Source organism: Moschus berezovskii, chromosome 25 (genome assembly GCF_049115385.1).
Source record: "Moschus berezovskii isolate FMDL1 chromosome 25, NW_MosBer_1.0, whole genome shotgun sequence".
NCBI classification, from domain to species: Eukaryota; Metazoa; Chordata; class Mammalia; order Artiodactyla; family Moschidae; genus Moschus; species Moschus berezovskii.
This window is the reverse complement of record NC_142484.1, coordinates 779,479-789,503: the sequence shown is the minus strand read 5'-3', so window position 1 is coordinate 789,503 and position 10,025 is coordinate 779,479. Positions and strand designations below refer to the sequence as shown.

The window sequence follows — 10,025 nt, the reverse complement described above, 5'->3', positions numbered from 1 at the left end:
ACGTGGAGGACTGTGCAGGGTGCCAGGTGTGGGAACCTTGAGTGGGGCACTGGTGGTATGGCGGGGCCCCAACACCCACATGGCGACTCCCAGAAGTTGCCTCCCCAAGGACCTGCACCCAGCAGAGAGCCGCCACGTTCCCCTGACCCATGTGGCGCCCCTCACAGGGCAGTGAGGAGCCTGGTCTCCCCTGGAAACCCAGGGAACGACACAGACCCTGGCTAGGCGTCTCAAGGTGCAGCTGAGGCGCTGAGCCGTGCACGTGGGGACTGCCGCCAGCACAGCCCCGCCCGGCTCCCCGCTCCCCGGCCACACGCAGGCCGCCCTGCTCCCACCCACAGGCCTGCAGGTGTGACCCCAACAGGTTAGGGCCACTACACAGAGAAGAGACAGCTCACCTTCCAGAATCTTCTCTAGAGGCCATGCCACACCCTGCAATCACAACCGGGACCCAGCCCTGGGCCGCTGTGGTGACCATGACCCAAATGAATTCAAAGACGTGTGAGGCCAGGAACACACCCTCCAGAGCCACCAAGGACCCTCCTCCCCCTGTGCACACCAGGACTCAGTCAGAGGGCCTTACAAGCCTCCCTCTAACAACACAGTGCTGGGGGAGGAAGCTGAACTCAGTCTAGGCAGGAGAAGTTTTCCCTGACAGTCATTGAGAACACAATCCCCACAGGCCCCCAGGCCCCTAGCAAATATACCCAGAGCTGTGGCAGCCTCCCCATCTCCCATCCCACAGCTGAGATCTAGTCCTGCAGACAGAACACCGCCTCTCCTTTGAGGGCGTCAGAAATGAACTACCAATAAGAGAAAACGGTATCTCGAGAGAATTCAAAAGAGAAATTTCCACTTTCACTCAAACTTCTAATTTCCCTTTAATGTGTAGACTTAACCACAGAACTGTCTTGATTTCTGTAAGAGTCGATCCTGGGAGCCACACCCTTCCTCCTGACTTGGCAGGCTGGCTGGGTCCAGGCTGAGCCTCCTCTTCCTCAAGGGCACACAGGCTCCCCATCCATCCCCAGGAGGGACGAGGCCGAGAGGCGGGGCTGGGAGGCACTGGGGGCTGCAACACCAAGGAGGGCATGGCCTGCAGCTCAGCAGCGGGGCAGCGGTGGACGAGGAGAGATGCACAGGCGGGGGCCTGACGCTCCACCCGTGTGGCTTTAAAACTGTTCTGACAGCAACTCGCACAGCCTCTGAGAGACGGTCTCCCTGCTTGTCCGCAGTGTCAGTCGGTACATCTGGAACAGAGGACACAGCAGGTAGTGGTGGGGCAGGGGTGCTCCGGGCAGCAGACCACCTTGGGGCCAGGCCCTGCCCAGCAACCCCCGAAGTCCCTGCTCAGCCCTTCCCTGAAAGCACCCAGTCTGACAGACTCAAGCATCAAAGGTGCTTTCAGCTAAAATAAAAGCTTGACAGTAACAAGTGCTCGTGTACATGGGGACCAACTGGAGCCTTCAAGCACAGCTGCTGGGCATCAGAACCGCACTGCTGGCGGGGCAGCGACGCTGATGGTGCCTGGACCACGTGAGCCCACCCGGGTGTCACCCAAGAAATGACGTCACGTGCACACAAAGGACAGCGCGGCTTGCAGCAGCCCCGTGTCCATGGACAGGCGCGCTGGACGAGCCGACAGCACCCCCCTCAGGAAGAGCCGCGCTGGACGAGCCGACAGCGCCCCCCTCAGGAAGAGCCGCGCTGGACGAGCTGACAGCGCCTCTCCCCACGGGGAGAGCCACACATTCCACCAGGGCCCTCCGAGGATACGGCAGCAACAGGCGCCTGCCCACGCCGGGGGCCCCACACCGGGCCGCAGAGCGTGGCCTACTGGGGAGGCCAGGGCTGACAAGGGTGCCCAGGAAGTGCGTGGGGTGATGGAAATGTCACGTGCACCAGGGGCGGGGGCGGTGGATACGCAGGTGTACGCATCTGTGCAGCACCAAATGACCACCCTTGGGACCTATCTCCCTGTGTATAAACTCCATTGCAGTAAACACCACTCAAGCCTGTTCAGTGACATCCTCAGGGCTGCACCTGGGCTTGCAGGTTCGGCTCCAGACGCAGCAAGCACCCAATCTGGGCGGTTCTAGTGTGTATGATGCCAGCGCCCACAAAGTTCGCAGGGTTAGGGTCGACTTCCTCCAGGAGCGCAGAGCCAAAGCCGATAATCTGGGAAGAAAGGGGTGAAACAGGAGCCCATGGCACCAGCGCTGGCAGAGGGAAGAGTCCTCCAAGAGGAGAACACGGCTGTCTCCTCAGAGGCACAGGCCAGGTCCCGACCCTGGGAACGCCCATCACGAGACTGGTACCTTGGCCTTGGTGACCTCTGTGTCCATCGGGTGCTTGGCCTTGAAGATGCTCTGCACCTCCTGCTGGGGGCTGTGGGGACAGAGCAGCTGCCACATCAGCTGGCTGCAGCCTGGCCCCCGCCCACCTGTCCACCTACGGACAAGCTGCCACTCACTTGCTCAGCTGCTTCCAGCGCTGGAAAAAATCCTGAGAAGCCATTTCTGTGGGCTGGAAAAACTTGTTGAGTGTGATAGGCAGCTTCACAGACACGTTCTGAAAGGTTCCCCCGTACCTGTGAGCAACACAGAGGTCCACTGGGGGGAGTCCACGAATGCGCAAAAAACCCGAGACTCGGCCAGGACCAGGTCCTGAGTGCGAGACCCCTGGGGCACAGATGGGCTGCGTGCAGAAGGCAGAAGAGCGGCCCGGGGGCCCAGGGAGGCTGTCCATCTCCAGCACACAGTCATCGAGGGCCAAGGGTGCTGGGAAACACACCCTCAGCCAACGCTGCCAGGCTGGTCACGACCAGGGACAGTTGCCACCTCTTCCCGTTCCCCAGCAGTCCATTCAGTTTAAATTGTGCGGGTTGCTCCTTGTTTCCACAAAATGACTAAAGAAAAGAGTGCCTACAGAATTAAACAAAATTCTGCACGTCTATTTCCCTAGATTTTACACGGTACACTGTCTTCGGGTCTCTATGTAGTTCATGTTTCAGAGCATGCTTTTCCAAAATTTAACCTTACAAATACCCAACAGGGCAGCCTGGTCACTCACTCTACTGGTCACTGGAAAACAGCAGGAACGAGCAAAGCAGCAACACAAACACGCCACAAAGATAGTCAGTCTGTGTGTGGGGAGTGTGACACACAGAGCACGCACCCTGGTGAGGACCCGGCAGGCGCTCCTGCCCGCAGCCGACCTCCGAGCAGCAGGCCCCACGTCACGGCAGTGACAGCTACAGCCGTGTACTGTCCTGGCCTGACACCCACCTGAACTGGATGTTGAGGACCGGCGCCTCCGTGAAGTCAGACACACACTCGATGTTGACCGCCTGCTGCACCTGTGCGCCCCCATCCACAGTCGGGTCCACGGGCTTGGTTTGCAGGCTCAGATGTGCAGGAGTCAAGGAGGCCGAGGGAATGAGGGGAATGCAGCTGAGCCCCACGGCCAGAGGGGCGCCAGGAGGGGCTCAGCAGGACAGAGCACGCATCCTGCCCAAGAACAAAACCTGCACGCTGCCTTTAACAGCTGGCCACAAACACTGAGCATCAACAGTCTACGTTTAAAAGATGTCTATCTTAAAAGAAAAATAGATCTCTTAGAAGGAGAAGGGCACAACAGAAGATGAGATGGTGGGACGGCATCACAGACTCAATGGACATGGGTTTGAACAAGCTCTGGGAGTTGGTGATGGACAGGGAAGCCTGGCATGCTGCAGTGCATGGGGTCACAGAGAGTCAGACACAACTGAACAACTGAACTCACTGAAAAATAGATTTGGTCTGAGGTGAGGAGGTTCCTGCTTCACACAGCTTCTCCAAAGAAAGTGGCATCCTTGGCGGTCAAGTTCGGCCACCCACCCCTCACTATCTGGGAGTGCATCCTCCAGGACAGACCCCTGGGTGGCGAGGCTGATGGGCCGGAGGCACTCACATCCAGTCCTGCTGTCCACCAGGGCTGTCTGCGGCTGCAGCTGGTCCCAGGGCCCCAGCCCCTGCTCTGCCTGGGGGCTCCTCAAGGGACGGGAGGCTGGAGCGCACCTGCAGGCAGTTCTCAGGGTTATGGACACGCACCCTAAGAGCAGTCAGAGACCCTGAAGCTGCAGGACCAGCCCTGGGAGCGTCCTCCCAGTCTATCCTCCCACCCACCCTGCCTGGGGCCCGAGGGGCAACAGGACCAAGGATATTGGCCTGGAGATCGTCCGAACAGATAAGTGTTGGAGTAAAATTCAGGAACTGTGTGGAGGTCTTATTACCATAAAATATGAACATCCGACCTGGAAGGAAGCAGAGCAGCTTGTTCACAGGGCACATCACAGCCCCTGAGCTGCAGGGGGAGAACAAGAGCCCCCGCCCCACCCTGACAGCACCCTAAGCCCTCGGCCACAGCATGCAGAGCCCTGTGCCATCAGAGCAGACAACGTCACGCAGGCCTCCGTGAGCGTCTGCACCAGTGGAACCCAGGATGGACCGTGACCTCATGTCTCCTAGAGCACACACGCAGGTGTGCATGGCTCCCCCACAGAGTAAGAAACACCGGGCGCCTGGCTGACCCCACAACAGCCCGGAGTCAACGCCTCAGCTCAGCACGAAGTTCTGCATTTCCATGAGCAGGGTCGGGGTCCCCGTGCGGCAGACACACCGCCTCCTCCCTGCTTTCTCCCCACTCGCTTCCAGGACAAGGGTCCACGAGGGACCGGGAGGGGTGGTCCCAACAGTCAGCGCGCATAACTCGGGGGGATATGGGGGGAGCGAAAACAGCTTTTTTAAAAAGTGTGGTAAAATATATATACCCTGCAATTTACCATCTCAACCATTTCCAGGCGCACAGCTCAGGACACGAAACATTCACCTGGCTGTGTTACCTTCCCTACCATCATCCCCAGAACCTGCTCATCTTCCCAAACGGACACTCCGTCCCCACTGGACACTCACTCCCCTCCCCCATGGCTGCAGCCCCCTGGCCCCTCATCCACTTCCTGTGTCTGTGGATGAGACCCCTCCAGGGACCTCCCATGGGGGAGTCAGAGAGCACCCGTCCTTCTGTGACTGATTATTTCTCTGAGCATCACGTCCTCAAGGGTCACCCACGCTGCAGCCTGCGTCAGGGTTTCCTTCCCCTTTAAGGCTGAGTAACACCCGTGGTGTGTCTATACCACGTTCGTGCATGCACTCATCAGGGGTGGGCACTGGGGTTGTCTCCACCTTTTGGCGACTGTGCGTGATGCTGCTGCGAATGTGGGTGAGCGAGTGTCTGTTCAGCCCTGCTCTCTTTTCACAGCTTTTGGGGAAACACCCAGCAGTGGAATGGCGAGGTCATGTACATGGTGACCCTGCTTTTCATCTTGTCAGAAACCTCCACTGTTTCCACACCAGCAGCCCCACTGACACACTCACGAGGCTCTGGTCCCTCCTGTCCTCGGCGTGGGTTCCACGTGCACAGCAGCCGCTGTGGGTGTGAACACGCCTCAGTGAGACCTCACTGCACTTCCCAGGTTGTTAGTGATGCTGGGCACCTTGTCAAGCGCTTCTGGACGCCTGAACGTCTTCCTCAGAGAAACATCTACTCAAGACCTTTGCCTATTTTGTCACCTGGGCTCTGTCCCTGTGTTTGATGTGGAGCCCGTCATACACTCTGGAGACTAGACCCTTACAAGAAACGGTTTCGTTAAGGAAGTAAAACACGTACCTAAATTCTGCCGAAACTCAGACTTCAGTCCAATCTGAAGCAGCTGGTTTTCAAACAACACACCGTTATTTTTACAGACAAACCTGGGGACAAGGGACAGCGTGTGAGTCACTCAAAGTCACCCACTGAAAATACCAAGATCAGTTCTGAAAGGGGTTTAAGGAACACAAAGGCTGGAAAACTTCTCTGAGACGTAAGGAAAGGGAACAGCAGAAAACATTCCAATGAACACCGCTGAAGCACCCCCCTGGAGACAGGAGGTGAGCCGAGAGCAGTGACCACAGGGGCAGGTCAGTCGTCTGCTTTCCGTGAAGTGCTGCTCACCTGTGCATGGCTTCCCACTGACACAGACAGAACACAGGCACCCGCGAACACACACACACACGAACACACACGCACACGTGCCAGGTCGGCCCACAGGCTCGGGCATCCGACATTGGGCACGGTCCTCTCATGGGGTGTCTGCGGGCCGCACACACCCACGCCCACCTGGCCCCTGGTGCTGGGAAAGCTGGACAGCTCCGTGGAAAACATGAAACCAGAACACCTTCTCACATCATACACAAAAATAAACTCAAAATGGATTAAAGACCTAAATGTGAGACTTGAAACCAATAAACTCCTAGAAGAGAACATAGGCAGAACACTTTCACATAAATCACATAAAATATTTTCCTGGACCAGCTCCTTAGGAAAAGGAAACAAATGCAAAAATAAATGAGATCTAATTACAAGCTTTCACACAGCAAAAGGAACCATCAACAAAACCCACTGAACGGGAGAGAACATCCGCAAATGGCAGAACCAGCACAGGGCTAGCCTCCAAACACACAGGCAGCTCATGCAGCTCAATCCACAGAAACCAAGCCACCCAACTGAAAAGCGGGCAGAAGGCCTGAACAGACGTTTCTCCAAAGAAGGCGCAGATGGGGCTACAGGCAGGTGAAAAGACACTCAACATCACTAACCACCGAGGAGATGGGGGCCGGAACAACAGTACGGTGTCACCTCACACAGGTCAGAACAGCCGTCATCACGCAGGCCAGAGACAAGTCAGTGAACACACAGAGGGAGCAGGGCCCAGCACGCTGCTGGTGGGTGTGAGCTGCTGCAGAGGCGGGGCCCAGGGCCGAGGGTCCTCAGAGAACTAACGCGAGAGCTGCCATCAAAGGGGAAGAGTCAGTCACTCTGTCGTGTCCGACTCTTTGCAGCCCCGTGACTGGAGCCCGCCAGGCTCCTCTGTCCATGGGATTCTCCAGGCAAGAACACTGGAGTGGGCAGCCATTCCCTTCTCCAGAGGATCTTCCCCACCCAGGGCAACCACATGACCTAGCAACTCCAGTCCAGGGCATACACCCGAAAACAACGAGAACACCCATTCAAAAAGGTACATGTGCCCCACGTTCAGTGCTGCACCATTTACAACAGTCAAGACACGGACACAACCCGAGTGTCCATCAACGGATGAGTGGAGAAAGATGTGGGGGGACGTGTACACACACACACACACACAGAAACAGAGACACATACAGACACACACATGTACACGCACACACAGACACACACATGTATACACACGCGTGTACACACACACATGACAGAATACTACTGAGCCATAGAACGAAATTCTGCCATGGATAAACAACATGGATGGGCCGGAGGGCATTATGCTAAGTGAAATGAATCAGAGAAAGACAGACAGTGTCTCCATCCACATGTGGAACTGAAGAATTAAACGAATACAACAAAACAGAAGCAGACTCACAGAGCACAAACCAGCGGTTATGAGCGGGAAGACGGCGTGGGGTGGAGAGGTGCAGACGGCGTGCACCACAGAGAAGCTCAAGGACACACCCCACGCTCAGGGAGAGACAGCCAGTGTTCTGGTGTCTATAAAAGCTGCGAGTCACTGATACGATGCTGTAAATCAACCAACTACACCTCAATCTAAAAAAAAAGTGTGTGTTTTCAGCCCTGCACAGCTGCCCGCCCATCACTCCTGCAGCACAGGAGGTGGGTCAGCGTGCGGGGCGGGCGGAGGGCGGAGGCTGCAGACCAGAGTCGCCACGGCCCAGGACCGAGGCTGGGCAGCCGCTCTGCTCTTGGGGGGCGGTGCCCACCTCTCACCCAGACGCAAGATTCAGGAGACAGAGGCACAAAGAGCAAGCCGAGAAGGGACAGGAGCCCAAGCAGCGAACAGGGGGGAGGGAGGCCTCAGGGAGCAGCGAAGGCGAGCCCACGCAGAACTCCGAAAGCCCGCAGCGGGGACGCCAGTGCGGGGCACCAGACACACACGTGACAGCGGGGAGCAGACAGAGGCGGCACAGGAAGGGCCTGTGGGGTCTGTCGGCACAGATCCCACAGGACAAAGCAGCGACTATGCAACTGAAGAGCGCTTCTTAAACACCAGCTGGGCCCCTGGAGGGCAGCCGCGGGCACAGTGCAGAGGACGCGGTGAGCGGCGGCGAAAGCCCTGGGGCGGCCCGCTCCCTTGCCTGCCTGGAGTCCGTTTCCTCACTAACTGGAGACAGGGGGAGTCCGGGGCACAGGCCCAGCAGGCTAAGGGGCTGCGGGGATGGACGCCGGCTGCCGTCTGCTGCCTGGCTGGGATACACTCAGGAGAGAGGGAGGCCCCACCCTCGGGACAGGAGGCAGACTACCTGGCGAAGTTGTCCTCGGAGCCGGGGGCCAGGGGTGCAACCGCGGAGGGCGAGTCTGAGAAGACATCCACTAGCAGCCCACCGGAAGAGGGTGGGGGGCCTGCGGGGACGGGGTGCACAGCCCCCAGACCCAGGAGGTCTGCCGACGGAGACGGCGTGGACTGGAAAATGGAGGGAAACGGGGAAAGCGGTCAGTGCAGAAGCTGCCAGTCACAACTTCAGGGCACAAGTGCCTGCACCCTCACCACCCACAGCGCCGAAAAGAAACCTCTAGTTTCAGAAACACAGCTGTGCACGCTACTGTCAAATATCTAAAAAAATCTTAAGAGGTGAAATGACTAAGCAAGTACCTTATTAGCACGCACCCTCAAACTTCTTTAAGTCCTATTGTGTTACAGAGAAAAAGGAGATAAAAGTTCTGCAGAAGAGATTTTTTCTTAAACTGCTTTGTTGTTTTGTCTTTTTAAGTTTTGACACGAGGCAAAAGGAAAAGAGCAAAGTCCTCCCAATGGCTCTCTCAACCCACAGGGGACGCAGCATGCAGCTCATCACCGTCACTCACGTGTCCCCCGCCGGCTGCACAGAGGTGGCAGTGCCCCCGCCCGGGCACACAAGTTCCAGAAGCCCCAGGGTTCTTATGATCCTGAGGATCATGTCGAAGCAAGAAGCCAGCCTGTGAGAACTCCTTTGGACCCTCCTGCAGGCCGGCGTCCGCTTACACCCCTGCGCCCCCCTGGAGTCGCCGCGTGCCTGCAGTGAGCACTGCGCTGGGTCGGCAGCGCTCAGCTTCCCGACAGCCACCCCTCCTCTCTCAGCACTCGGACGCACCCAACCCAGGCCGCCCGCCTGCCCTCAGGGTGCGCTGAGGACACACACGTGCGGAGCATTCCCAGGAGGTGTGCAGCCGCTCACTCGTGTCCGACTCTGTAAGATGGCATGGACTGCAGCACGCCAGGCCTCCCTGCCCATCACCAGCTCCCGGAGTTCACTCAAACTCATGTCCATTGAGTCAGTGATGCCATCCAACCATCTCATCCTGTCATTCCCTTCTCCTCCCGCCTTCAATCTTTCCCAGCGTCAGGGTCTTTTCACATGAGTGAGTTCTTCGCATCAGGAGGCCAAAGGGTTAGAGCGTCCGTGTCATCATCAGTCCTTCCAAAGACTAGTCAGGACTGATCTCCTTTAGAATGGACCGGTTGGATCTCCCTGCAGTCCAAGGGACTCTCAAGAGTCTTCTCCAGCACCACAGTTCAAAAGCATCAATTCTTCGAAGCTCAGCCTTCTTTCTTTATGGTCCAGCTCTCGCATCTGTACATACTACTGGAAAAACCATAGCCTTGACTGTACAGAACTCTGTTGGCAAACTAATGTCTCTGTTTTTTAATGTACTGTCTAGGTTTGTCACAGCTTTTCTTCCAAGGAACAAGTGTCTTAATTTCATGGCTGCAGTCACCATCCGCAGTGATTTGAGAGTCCAAGAAAATAAAATCTGTCAGTGCTTGCACTTTTTCCCCTTCTACTTGCCAAGAAGTGATGGGACCAGAGAATCCCATCCACAGAGGAGCTTGACGGGGAACAGTCCACAGGGTCAAGGAGAGTTTGACACAACGGAAGCAACTCAGCACGCACACAGGAGGGGACCAGACGCCATCATCTGAG

At 57.1% G+C, this 10,025-nt stretch overlaps 1 protein-coding gene across 3 annotated transcripts in view; it reads right to left on the bottom strand.

The window, feature by feature from the left end:
- Positions 1 to 862: 862 nt before the first annotated feature.
- Positions 863 to 10,025, bottom strand: part of AP2A2 (adaptor related protein complex 2 subunit alpha 2) — a 65,568-nt gene continuing 56,405 nt past the window's right edge. For 2 of the 3 annotated variants that reach the window (XM_055415168.2, XM_055415169.2), the window contains exons 15-22: positions 8,367 to 8,527; positions 5,707 to 5,789; positions 4,205 to 4,294; positions 3,288 to 3,411; positions 2,474 to 2,590; positions 2,319 to 2,388; positions 2,044 to 2,178; positions 863 to 1,250 (exon numbers count right to left, since the gene is read on the bottom strand). In XM_055415168.2, the coding sequence (XP_055271143.1) occupies positions 1,173 to 1,250; positions 2,044 to 2,178; positions 2,319 to 2,388; positions 2,474 to 2,590; positions 3,288 to 3,411; positions 4,205 to 4,294; positions 5,707 to 5,789; positions 8,367 to 8,527 (858 nt within the window). In that variant the 3' untranslated portion in view covers positions 863 to 1,172. Of the gene's footprint in view, positions 1,251 to 2,043; positions 2,179 to 2,318; positions 2,389 to 2,473; positions 2,591 to 3,287; positions 3,412 to 3,436; positions 4,059 to 4,166; positions 4,295 to 5,706; positions 5,790 to 8,366; positions 8,528 to 10,025 lie in introns of those variants that run through there. The other variant, XM_088832424.1, reaches the window with a different exon arrangement.